Source organism: Dermacentor variabilis, chromosome 3, assembly GCF_050947875.1.
Source record: "Dermacentor variabilis isolate Ectoservices chromosome 3, ASM5094787v1, whole genome shotgun sequence".
In the NCBI taxonomy this organism is placed as follows: Eukaryota; Metazoa; Arthropoda; class Arachnida; order Ixodida; family Ixodidae; genus Dermacentor; species Dermacentor variabilis.
Window position 1 is genome coordinate 204,319,991 of NC_134570.1, and position 13,637 is coordinate 204,333,627.

Here is a 13,637-nt window from a genome sequence, read left to right on the forward strand (position 1 = left end):
GGGTACAGACTGCCTGAGTGTATACAGGAACTATATTCATGCCCACACAGAGTTCTGCACGTCACTTGGTTTGAAACCTAGGCACCATGCTCTTTGTAGAGCAGCAGCAGCAAAGAATGCTCTATAAAAAGAAGAAAAAAGGGGGGAGGGAAGCACACCGGACCAAAGGCCACATGTACAAGAAGCCCCACATCACAAAACACCCCAAAGATTACAAATTCGGTGCCTTTTAGAGAAATGAAGAGAAGGTGAAACTTTGAGAGCTGTTTTCTCAAAACTGTTTTTCTGCCTTTCTTCTCAATTTCTGGAGCTGATTTCTTTGTTACCATTTAAAGAAGTATTTTGACTGCATTTTTTTGTCACGTTCCTTGGGCTGCAGTGCAGGTCGTGACATTCTCGCTTTCTTATCTTGACCCTTTGTAAGTTTACGATATGGCTATTCATATACCCCGAAAGTGTGCTTGATGTGAAGGTAACATAAAATATTGCACTCCAAAAAATGTGTGTTGTGAAAAAAAAATGCAAAAATGTAATGACCATCAGCACGCATTTAGCTATGCAGTCAATACTTAACAAGCCTTCTATCACGTTTTTTTAAGTTCCCCAGGCTCTCCAGAAAGTAAGAGGGAGAAAAATTCTGCTCAATGAAATTGAATAAAATATTCTCAAGATATCGCTCTGAAACTGTAATGGAAGCATCAGGGAGACATTCTAAACACTTGTGCCAATTTTCATCAAAACCCATAAAGAAATAAGGAACTTAATTTTCAAAGCCACATCCCCCCTTAAAATGCCCTTTCACTTGGAGCACTCCCACTCACACCTTTTCAATCCTCACTTCAGGGGCCTGCATTAAGTGTTGCACATTCCATGTCCAGACTTTATTCGAGCAAAGGGCACTTCTTTGCAAGATTTTTGGCAGCTGAAAATGTTCAGCCACTGAGTGTGCACATTAGGTGGGCATTTCTTCTGCTGGAGGTGAACACCATGTTGCAGCAAAGCAGGCTCCTTGTTTGTTCCAGTTGTTGCAGCTGTTGAGCATGTCACCAAACATACTGCACCTGGCAAGCCAGCATCCTAATTCTGTGTGATTACAACCATTTCACAGTTGTGTAATAGGGAAGGCGCAGAACCTATGTAATTATTATTGTTCCTGTGCTTTGTATCGGGATGGCAAGCTGTTGAAGTGCTATGAAAATCTGCTGGAGATCTATTGCTGGCTCGTCGGAGACGTCACGCCTCCATTTCTTGTGCAAGACCTGATCGTGTCCTTTTCTTTTTCTTCTGCTGATGCAGTTGACTTCCATTAATTCCACCCTGACTTCTATTAACCCATTGCCATTGGCGTTCAGTTGGCATCACTGGGGATCGAGCCTATGACCTCAGGGACAGCAGTAGGATGCTGTTGCCATTGAGCCAGTTTGGCAGGTGATGCTTTATATTAGTGGTCAATATCAAAGTAGCTGACAGTAGATGTATGTTAATTTGATTTATGTGGTTAATTCCATCTTAACCAAAGGTGTTGTCTGGCTCCCATCTCATTTCTCCTGCTACGGTCAAATGAATGGAAGTCGACTGTATCCGATATTTCATCTGTAAACATGAATTTGACCAGCCTATTTTTCTCCGGTATATGTGTACAGTGCATTTCACTTATAATAATATCAGGAAGAACGAAGCTTCCTATCGTCATACCGATCATTGCTATACAGTCATGTCTCGTTAATATGGACCCCATTAATATGGACACACCGCAGTATGCAGAACATTTTCGACAACTGGTCTTTTGCCATGCAATTCTTCCCCATTACTATAGAAACCTGCAGTCCGAACTATGGACGGCTATTTTGTAGACAAAACGGGGTAAATACAGGCATTTTTATCTCGTTATTATGGACACGGGATCATATTGCCTACACGACATGCATATCAAGCACATTGTGGAACTGGCGCGACAACCAGTGGTAGTGCTAGAACATTCGATGGTATATGTTTAATAGGCAACATGCTTCGCCGAGGATAAGATTATCGACAGAAGCAGCCGGGGAAGAAGAAAGACCAACGGTTACTCTATGTGAAGCTCACCGTAGCTTGAAAACGGCTATTGCATACCTTGAACAGGAGGGACACGGAGAATGCGCACTTCAAGTAACCGATGTGTTGCACTTTTTGGGCACTACAGTAGGATTGAAGGCGTCAATGCAAACCCACATTTCCTCGTTCTTTAGGTGAATAAATCATGTTCTTCTTTGGAACGATTATTCCTTGATTCATTATTATGGAGGACTCACATTATGGACTATTTTTCTGGGGAACGGAGGTGCCAATATTAACGAGACATGATTGTATATAAAAAGAAAGAAAGATAGAACATAGATTCGAAAATCCGAAACCATATTTTCCACTTGCGCTAAAAAGGAGACAGTGAAAAATAAAACTGCCTGTTTCATAGCGGGTAAGCGTTAGGCGTGCTGAAATGTTCCGAAATCTGCACTTGCTTTTGTGGGAGTTTCAGGTTCACAACGAAAGTGTGCATCACAACCAGCTGCTGTTGGAATACTGGCAGCAGTAATTTAGTTGGCATGAAATAAATGAGCAACTCGATCGGGGTTGGTGTCAAAGATGGGCCATTGTCAATCTCGTCGTCACTGCCGCTGCTGTCTTTGCCTACATTGCACAACGCCGCCATCTGTCATGACAGCAGGCAGTTTTAGTTTAGCGTGCCTAGTGGAAAATGGGCTTAGTGAGATTGAAATGCGCATGCGCAGAATGCTAAACAACCCATACAGATTAGCATACGCAAGCTATTTCTCAGATTTAAAGTTACCGTCTTTGCGTGGTTTGCATAGTTTATGTAAAACATGGCGGCAGACCCAGTCATCTGCTTCGAACTGAATTTGACATTGTTTTTGTAGAATTCACTTCGTTCCTAGCAAATGGCTGTGTAAAGGACTTTTGCTTAGTCTCATGTCACTTCGATGACTGAGTATTATGGATAACCTTGAGGAGATTTTGAGACCATTTCTCGTTTCAAACGCGACCAAGCCTAACGAGAGAAAGCTCAGAGATTCCAGCACCACCTATTGGGGAAGTCGGGAGATAGGTGCGACCATGCTATATGGCCTGCGAGATCAGAATATTTAGGAAGCTATGGTAGACAGCTTGTACTGCTTGTACTGTTTTGCCACAGATCGGCTGACATGGAAACTACAAATACAACACACTCCTGGTTTCCGTTGCACTGCCTCTTGCACTTTCTGGACACACGCAAAGATAGAAACACTTAGGCGCACTATGTATGTGAAATTCAAAGCATAATCGAATAGCATCCCGCGCATAAACTACGCTATCATGCTATACTAAAACTCTCTTTCTAAAAAGTTTGCGGAACGGTAACGCTATTTCCCTTAACCTTGCTGTTATGCTAATGTTAAGCTAACACTGTCTAACAATCGCGTTATTGGAGATCTCTTCGCAGAATGAGGCAGCACTATCTGTAGTCAGAAACTCCTCCATTGAAGCACCACCTGTTTGTCAGTAGCGACTGTCAGTGGTTTCCGCCGTGTTGGCTTCGCTATCATGGGGGTTTCAGCCTGGTACATCAAGCCCGCCTTTTCTGTTCATCAGCATCGCCCTTGGTTGCAGCCGTCATGATTGTGGTGCTCCTGCGTACGTTTGTACTTCTTTGAGTCTTGCAATATTTGCAGCTTCGTCTCAAACAACACAGCTTGACAGTTTGTCGACACGATTTTCTACTAACTGGGCTGTTTGATGCGTCGGGGCTGCTTTTGCAGCGCATTTCCTTGGACAGGATTGTGCCGTGGGCAGGGGAGCGCCGCTTCGTTCCCCCCTGCCCTCCCCCCCCCCCCCGCGCCTTTGTTTTTTCTTTCCTCTTCACTGGGCATGTGGAACACGTTCTCAAGCGACATGGAGGAAAGAAACTGAGGAGAGGCCCTACCCCCTCCGCGCGCTAGGAGAAAAGTGTGGAGGAAGTGACGTAGTAGGTTCTCCTCTTTTTTGCTGATTTTTTATTTCTTTGTCGTAGCGGCCACACCTTTCGGACCACAATGACGGCTCTGTTTTGGTTCTGTGCGCTCACACGTGTTGCTTTGTAGGTTTCATGCCGGGGCAAAGGCGCCGTGCGGGCAGGTTTGCGTTGGTCTCCGTGTTTTGTTGCGCTGCGTTATCTGGACCGTGCTCTCCTGGATGTTGCTGTGGCCAGGTGGGACAGGAGGAACTAAAGTTCGTGAAATGAACGTGCATGCAACGCTGTACGCAATGTACCGCGCCGTGGCAATGGACGAAGGAATATCCGCGGGAAATTTTGCCCTCTTTGGCAGAATCATGCTAATGTGCTAACGATTGTTTAGTATTGCTGCGGAGCGCGCGGGTCCGAGCAGCATGGTTGCGTGCAGCGCGGCGTGGTTTCGCGAAAAATGTAAACAAGAGAGGAGAGCTGGCCCGATAGGCGGAGCAACGCCACGAGCAATGCCAACTTCCGGCTTCACTTTAGCTTCACAAAGAGTGACGTCAGGGCCTCTCCTGAGTTTCCTTCCTCCGTGTCGGGCGATGTGGACGTGAAGCAGCTGGCGCCATCTTGTTGCGCACTGCGTGAACTCACAATGCTCTCTGTGGCTTTTGCAATCGGTGTGCAAGCGGGACGTGCTGCGTGCTAATGGTGGTAGACACAAACTTTCGTAGCCAAGCTTTTTGCCCCCTTTTTTGCATCGTCCGTTTTAAGGGGAACTTAGCAACGCAAATTTCACGATTATTCTGCATGGAAAACTCCATCCTGAAGGAAACATTTTGATTGTTATATATGATATGCGATGAATAAAATATCATTGTACAGTCAAATCTCGATATAACAAATCAGGCGGGACCGCCAAAAATAGTTCGTTATTCTGAAAGGTTGTTATAGTGAAGCCCTAAGAATAACCATTCTGCCCACTGACCCATCAGCTTATAAGTTGTCACCGTTTGAGCTATCCATGAAAACATCGCTTCTGGCTGTCTGCACATGCTGTTGCTATTTACCATAGGTCCAGCTGCCACGCACCGAAGCCGAAGCGCCATATAGTAAAAGTGACGTGCACAAAGCAGATGCTGAGGAAACTACTGAGAAAAAGGAAGCTCCATGTCACCTACAAACCGTGATGTTTCCTGTTGTTTGTTTTTGCCATGGACACCGCAACTGTCTCACACGAGACGAGACGGACACATGAGCTAATTCAAAGCAAGTACAACTATGTGGCATCCTCGCGAGTATGGAGGTAACATTTCTCTGCGCTAGTACATACTCTGCACTAGCTAGTACGGCCGCAGAAGGAAGTGCAACAGAAAGAGGCATGTGCAGAAAGAAGGGTGAAAGAAGGAAGCAGGGGGGCATGCCTGCATTGCTAGGTGACACTTGCCTGAGGGAAAGCATGCACTTGCAAAACCCATTGTGTCATCGCCTCTGCAATATATATATTTTTAAAATCTCTACAGTGTTTTTTATTGAGCGCTGCCTCAAGTTTTCCGAACCCATGTGACGTGGTGTCCTCTTTCTGTCCCTTGTCGTCTGCTAGCCTGCTGTTTCGGCTGCCATGATGGATAAACAGAAATATAAGCATCCCCAGATTTCGTACTACTGCCATATTTATTCGCGTACCTAGATCACCCCCAGATCAGTTGTGAAAAATCAGAATTTTTTTCCTCGTGTAATGAATGCACCCCCAACTTTGCAATACTGTGCAGTCCCATGATCGAACAGCCGTGCTGTAGTTTTTCGGAAAGACTACAATTTTTTACTCTCGCACATGTGTTTAAAGCAAGTGCACTTAATGTTTAACGCGTCCTTTCCACCAGTGCTGGCACAAAGGCACCTAGCACGTTCAAGAGAAAAAAAAAATGCGCAATTGGCTTTCTGCAACATACCTAATTTAAGTACTTTACGCTGCCGTAATAGGCGCGCGGTTGAACGTGGCACATGGGAGAGTCTAAGTGAAAAAGAATTGGCCGGCACTTGATCGGCGTAGTGGTCATAGTTAGGAGTAGTGTCGAATTCGTACGTCTGTGGCTCGCTTTTATGCCTGCCTTGGGTTTTGATGTGTGTGATGGGCCTTAAGTCTTGTTATGCTCCTGCTGCAGGATGTAGTGTTTATCTGCTCACAAAATGGAAACTCTGATCAGACACTGATAAATTTTGACATGCCGATGAGCAGGACGGCCGAGGAAAGGGACGCACACAGCATGCTTATCAAAAGAGGTGCATACTTCAATGTGATGCTTGTGATTATGACAGACGACCGGAAGCGGCCGTGAGGATGAGCTGGGGTGTGATTGGAGATAGCTGTTCAGAGCACACATTCAGTTTTGCTGCGCATGATTGGCGTAGGCCGCACCGACTTTGCGCGGCTAATTGGTCCTTTATTCTTTGGTGGAACCATAATATGTGGGGGGGGGGGGGGGGGCGTATGGAAGCCAGCAGCCACCTGAACGACAGTCTGATAGCTCTGATGTGGAGTGAATTTATGGTTTGCAAATGGTATAGTACATGTATTTTTACTGCAAAAATAAGTTATCTTATGCATGTTCCAAGTCATTACCATCGTAGTTTTTAATTTTTTCTGTTTTGAAAATGTCTACATGAAATTTACCCCGCATAATGAATGCACCCCCCAACTTTGCTTCGCTTTATTGGGAAAAAAGGTGTGTTCATTATGCGGGTATATACAGAAGTTTGTAGTACTGAGGCGTTAACATGACACGGAAACTGAATGATGATAATTATACTGAAAAGTTCGGTGTTCTGAATTTCGTAGTACTGAAATAATTTTACATCGAAACCATAAAACTTCGTTAATATGGTGTTCAATATATGAAGATTTGACTGTGTATGTTTTTCTTGTCCTAGTCCTAATGCATAAGTTGATACTCATTGTTATAACCAATATATTGTTATATGTGATATCGTTATAAGTGGACTGCACTGTACTTGCTTTGCAGACTGTGGCCTTGTATTTTTTATTTTTTTTTTCATGCAGTGCATGAAGGCACCTTGTTGCTGACACTCAAGATGATGTCCAAGTGGTGCTCACGATTGACCCAGGAACCACCCACTTTTCTAGTGACTGGGTTCAAGGTACGTCACTACAGGCTGGGTGTTTGCAGTCGAACCTTGATATATCGCACAGCGCGGTGATAGCGAAATAGTTCGATATAGCCAGAATTTGATATATAACATCATGTAAAAAACACGTAAAGAACTTGTACAAATCAATCAATGAATCAATCGTGATGCAGTAAATACTTGAAGCTTCACACAAAGTATTTATTTCTTTGGCTGAAAGTACTTCAGCAGTGTAGCCTGCATCTTATTGGCAGTCGCATGCTTAACCACGGCGTCCTCAACATAATCTAAATGATCCACAAGCAATAGGCCGGTGTCTTCTACTGTGCTGCAGTAGCAGTCTGGAAGGGCCAAAGCAGCTGCAGCCTCAATTGAAGTTGGGAGCAGGGCAACATCAGCGCTTACGAAGTCAACCTTGGCAGTCTGTTCATTTGTCCACTACTTCCGCTGCGGTCTCCACGTCCGTCAACCAGAGCATTTTGAAACACTGTCAATAACAAAGTATGAAGGGGAATCTGCAATGGCGTCTATGAGTGAGCCCAGTAAGTGCGCCCTGTCGCGTGTCTTTGTGGAAGCAGACCGCCATTCCTCACGAGGTGTGGCAGGCAGAGCACGCGACACCGAGGAGAAGTCAGTGCGGCAAATGCAATGCATCATTGACGTCGAACTAGCCAAGCTACCGAGTGCGTGCGCCGCTACGTTCAAATGGTGCCCTCGGCGCGATCAATGTTTGTAGCTTTAGTGCAGAGCAGCCAGGAACGTCCATCGCTATCTTTGAGGGTGTTGCGGGAAAGCTTGCCGTCTATAAATGTAGTGCACATAGTGTGGGAGGGCGGAGTTCGATATATCCATTTTACGTCGGACCCCGTTTGAAATAAATACAGTCGAACCCGGCTATATCGAACTCGCAAAAAAATGCCTATCAGTTCGATATAGAGCATAATTCGATATAAGCCTGCTAAATAATTGGATGTCATAAAAGCACATACCATTTATAAAATCACTTTATTGATTAAACTAGCTTAGTTTCGCACGAAATAGTCCTGCATTTTCTTCTGCTTTGGCAATTTCGCTGCCTGCGACGCACGCACTTTTCTACATTAAGGAGTCGGAGCAGCTGAGGCCGCAACTTTCCGCATTCGCGCAGAAGCACCGGACTAGTGCGAGCGCACCAATCACTTCGGAGGATGTGGGCCAAGGACCGTCGTTGCTTTCCTCATTGTGCCCACTTTCACTTGTGCTCGGTACGATGTTGGCAATGTAGTCTTCGTTTTCGGGCTCTCCGTGGTCGCGACACATCATTTGCGCTCACAAACTCATCCACCGTTGATTCGTCAACAGCTTCCGGAAATTCTGACAGTTCGCTCCAAACTTCGGCAACACTGGCAACGGCTTCGTCGCATTCATCAGAATTTACGGTCATCACCGAGCACGTGGAAGTCGTCACGGCTGAAGCAATTTCAGATTAACCACTCGTACACGACCGTGCGTACGGGTCGGGCGCCACGGGCACCGGGTGGCGAGTTTGGACGCTTTAGCCCTAATCTCCCCTTTATTCTTCAAGATCGTGCCGAGAGTGCTCCTCGGAATCTTGTGCTCTGCGGGGACATCCGACTTCTCGCCGCGTTCGACACGATTTATGATTGCGAGCTTCACGACGAAAGGCAAATTCTTCCGCTTCATCACGGCAACACTGCGAGAGAAGGCCTACAAGGCGCACACAAAAACAGCGAGACGAGTCGCAATTTCGCCATCTTGCATGACGAGGGCACAAGAGCATCTGATTGGTTGTCTGAGCAAGCGCTGTGGGCGGTCCAGGATCATTTTTTTGCAGGGGGGGTGCCGACGGCTCGTCCGAGGCAGCGCGGTCGGGCGCGGTCACGGTAGGAAGAGCGGTTGGATGGAGCCGCGCAGCCGGGTTTTCTCCGCCACCACGAGGGAAAGCCAACTTCCGGGGGCACTTTCCGCCGCTTGACGTTCGATATATCGGGTGTCGCTGCTATTTTTGTTCGATGTAAGCGTAATTTTTGCGATATATACTCATTGTAACTATATCGTGCCCAGAAATTGTTCGATATATAGAATAATTCGATGTAAACGGGTTCGATATAGTCGGGTTCGACTGTAATTAAAAATGCATGCGATTTTCTGGATGATATAGAGAGTGTTTGATATACGCAATAGTTGCATATATCCGTGTTTGACATATCAAGGTTTGACTGTATTTCTTTCTTCTGACGTGCATGTGTTATGTGCCTGCTTCCCATAGAAACCGGAATTGTAAAAACCTTGGCAACATAAAATTAAGGCCCCACTACCAACCAGGATAATTCTACACGGTTTCCTGTATTCATATGCTTAGTTGGCTTCTGTTAATTTGGCTCTGGTTAAATTAATTTTTTGGTTAATTCGATCCAAGCTGAAGGTCCTGGCCAAAAGTACTGGCTGAAAGTCCTGCGAAAGTCCTGGTCAGTGCCCGTGCCTTTCTGTAGGCCCAAACTTGCATTATTTCAATCCTAAAATTGGCTTTTGCCGGATAATTCGAACTTGACCAGTCAGCACTCACACGGCTAACCCCTGTGGTGACCCCAATAGTGACCCCTTTAGTGGCAGTGTCTTTCTCGGCAGAGCTTAGGGGACAGAGGACAGACGTCATCTCCTGTTGAAAACTCCTATTTTTGGCCTTCCCTAGGAAGATCTTCAAGCAGTAACTGTGGCTCACAATGTCTGATTACGGTATTTACTCGATTATAATGTGCACCTGTTCTTTATTTTTTTTTTGTCACTAGATTTAAACTGAAGATTGGCTGAGCTGTACAATCCTACACAATACCAAAATCACCTTCACGGTGTTGGTATGCTTTTCTGCACAAAGCCCATGTATTGTGGCGAAGCTGACTTTAGAAAACAAGCTGTAGTTGGGCTGCACATATTAAGACGGTTTTATTTCCTAAAAAATCGGCAGCGTGTTAGATTTCTACTTTGTTTCGGAGCTTTAATGCCATTTCTCCATTTACTTTCTTTTTTGGACACCTAGAAAGTGCATGCGTGTTTGATTCAGGGGTGTGTTAGAATCTGGAAATACTGCCGAATGAATCAGCGGTGTGTTTTGCCATTATTTCTGCACCTTGTTTAATTCTACTTGCCGCATAACTCGACCAGTTTCATTGGACTTGTCATTGGATAAACGGAAGTCAACTGTATGAGATAATGGGCATAGAAACTCCTATGTTTTCCTGGAGTTTGTTGTGAACCTGTGAGCAGAAGGTCATTTTTAAAACAATGCTTACGCATGTCTGATGTGTCTACGCAAGTCCCCTGGTGTGTATTTACGCCCCAGTAGCCGATCATACCTGCAGTTCGGGACTTCTCAAACATATGCATTTCGTGCACATTAGTCGGACATAACATAATGCCTGTGCTGCATCTGCACCTTGGCTTTCATTTCGAATGTTGCGCTGTGCCTACACTGCAGAAATCGAGCAAAGCAATTTCTGAACTTCTCGTGAACTGCTGTGAACTGGTTTGCAGTGGTGCAGGCGAATCGAGCAGACTTGCAGTTTGCTTTTGCTATTTCTTCCCCCCCCCCCCCTTTTTTCGTCTCTATGGACGCTCGCTGGCGATGCGGATTTGAAGCAGCTGGTACGCTACACCTACTTGCGATGCTCTCCACGGCTTTCGCAATCGGCACGCTGGCAGGACGCACTGCACTGTAACGGCGGCAGATATGAACTCGCATAGGCAAGCTTTTCACCCCATCACGGACAAGGGGAACATTTCAATGCAAATTTCACGATTATTCTGCATGAAAAACGCCGCCCAAAAGGCATAATTTCAATCATTATGTCCGATATGCGGTGAGTAGCACATCATTATTTATGATCTGCTTTTTTTTTAGCCCTAATGCACAAGTTGATACTCAACTCATCGTTATAACTGATATGTTGTTGTATGTGGTATCATTATAAGTGTACTACACTTTACTACTATTCGAACTATTTGTTTCAAATTTATTCAACAAAATCGCTGTTCTCTTCGAATTTAAACTTACTATTTGCCCATCCCTAGTGATTTGAGATTACTTTGTCTGGCAGTGGCATGAAATTGGCTGATAATATTTTGTGTTCTTGCAGGAGGGCATGGAGCAGAAGACAGCTACGTCAGCTGTCCGATATGGATACCTGCAGTGCATGATCTCGGCATTTCACGGTAAGCACGATGGCATGTGTTGCCAGGCTTAACTCTTTCCCTATAGTGGGGAAAATGGCCGTCTTTTATAGGTTACACTTGTTATTTTTTTCTCAAAAACAATTGCACTCAAAATTTTAGGCAGTACATGAAAGCAAAGCAGAAGGAATCCGCTTTTCAGGCATGCAACTTTTATTAATGAAATTTATGTAATTAACGAATATAAATTGTCAAGAACAGAATGCAGGAAGAAAATTGAACAAAACTTGTGCAAAACAAATATATGTTTGTATCTAAAAAAACATTCCAAAAACATTTGTAATGTACAAAACGTTTTGCTATCTGACAGCCAGTATCTGCAAAGACAAAAATTATTCTTGAAAACTACATGTGCTAGGAAAATTTAACTGGAATCCGTACAGTTGGGCGTATCATGCAGCAGAGCAGTTCCTCGATATGCAACGTAAGGAACGTTGCAAGTCTTGCAGCAAACCCTTGTTTTCTTATGCGTTTTGCTGTGATAACATTTCTTGCAATTTTGGTATGTCTCCATGTTATCTGGCTGGTGCTGATTGGCTTCAGTTGGGGGAGGAGGTGCATCTTCAAGTGGTGCATCCTCAAGTTCTATGTTGGTTTCTGTCACCATCACTCTCACAATCGTTCAGATCAAAAGACAGGATCGTTTTACTTGCTGCTGCTAGAGCCGTCAATCAAATCAACCATAGATGCTTCAGAATTACTAAATATTTGATGTTATGGAGCGTGGATGCTGCTTCTGGAGGCAGGCAATTTCGCTTTTGACTGCCACAATCGCGTCTGCGTGCGTGTGCATCTTTAGAGCCCCTTCACTAACTCCCTTCCAAGCAGGGAAAAAAACAAAACAAACGTCATATGAAAAATTCAGAGCCATCCCACTCTGTGAAGGTGGACGACCAGCGGAGCTGTTATACTAACTATAAATAAAACAAAACAAAAAACAATATAACACAAGTATGCACATTATGCTTATTTGTATTTGTATTTATCTCATGACCCTAGTAATTATGGAACATAGCAGAGTATGGGTGTAGGCCAGTAGGTTATTTATGGTTTTGGGAAGTTACCGCAAGAAAACACGGGACTTAAAGAAAGGGACAGCAACCGCTTCAAGTTGTTCTTTTCTTCAAGTCCCGTGTTTTCCTGCAGTAACTTCCCAAAATCGATAATTATGGCTTTATGGTTGCTATGATAGATGGCCATGGGCTCTGTGATGACACTGGAATGTACTTAGCGAATGTTAGGTCTATGCATGACCGATGGCACGTCGTGGAGACATTGGTCTTGGTTTAACTTTGAAGGCTGAACTTTTCCATGAGAAATGCCAAGAACTACTTTCTGTTGGGACTAGACACATCGACGTTAAAGTTACCCGCATTGGCGATGGGATTGGGGTCTATCGGGAGGATCGACCCCAAATGTGTCGATCGTAAAGCCTTCAAGGTTTGACATTCCTGGATGAAGGTGTATAGTGGCAACAACGATTCCGTCCCCAGTCTGTATGGCGCATGTGTTGGCACATTCCGCAGCAAAGCTCTCGCCCGTCGTCCCTAAGGCATGGGCGCAACAACCGCGCTGTCGTTGTTTGCGTAGATGGCAACACATAAAACCATCATCCATCAAAGGTTTTTACACACCTGGCCTCAAGCATACTGGGACATATACGCTGATACAATTTCGCCTGATGCTTAAGCTATTTTAGCTCCATAGACGCCGCCATTGTTTTTGCCTACGCACATAACGAAACACTGGAAACTGTAGCGTAAGACAGCTCTGCTGTAACACTAAAGTTTAGTTCCCCTACTATACGTCAAATGTCTCAGTGCGGGGCGTGGCAGGTTTCGAAAACAGTGTTTAAAATTGTCCTTGGTGGGCTAATGATGGCCAATGGGCATGGTAAGGAAAGAGTTAAAAAGGGTTAGAGCAGTTTCACATGGGTTTCATGCTCTTGCTATGCTGATTGAGATTTTGATAGAAATTGCCTATCCCTGTATGCGTAGCCAACATATAGCGGTATGTAAAACATGCAACAATGTTACCCTTTTGCACACCAAGTACAGAACGTCTGTGGGATGTGTGGATTTCGAGAGAGGTAATTTCGATGCGAGTAAGCAATTGGACGAAAGTACTCTGTCTCTGGTCTGCTGCTCCACTTAGGGTAGGGGAAGAAGATGTCATCCACAAAAACTTGGTATTTTCCTATGGTGTATCTGAAAACATAATTTGGCAGTGTTTCTAAGCCTTGGTTAGAATCTTGAATATAATTCGGTTAGTGTGCTCGTGCTACAAGTGCTCCCAC

General features: G+C 44.8%; 1 protein-coding gene across 1 annotated transcript in view; it reads left to right on the forward strand.

The window, feature by feature from the left end:
- l(3)80Fj (lethal (3) 80Fj) overlaps positions 1-13,637 on the forward strand; it is a 413,275-nt gene that overhangs the window by 79,342 nt on the left and 320,296 nt on the right. Inside the window, exons 12-13 of the mRNA XM_075686799.1 lie at positions 7,029-7,126; positions 11,248-11,323. Coding sequence (XP_075542914.1) covers positions 7,029-7,126; positions 11,248-11,323 — 174 coding nt within the window. The remainder of the gene's footprint in view (positions 1-7,028; positions 7,127-11,247; positions 11,324-13,637) is intronic.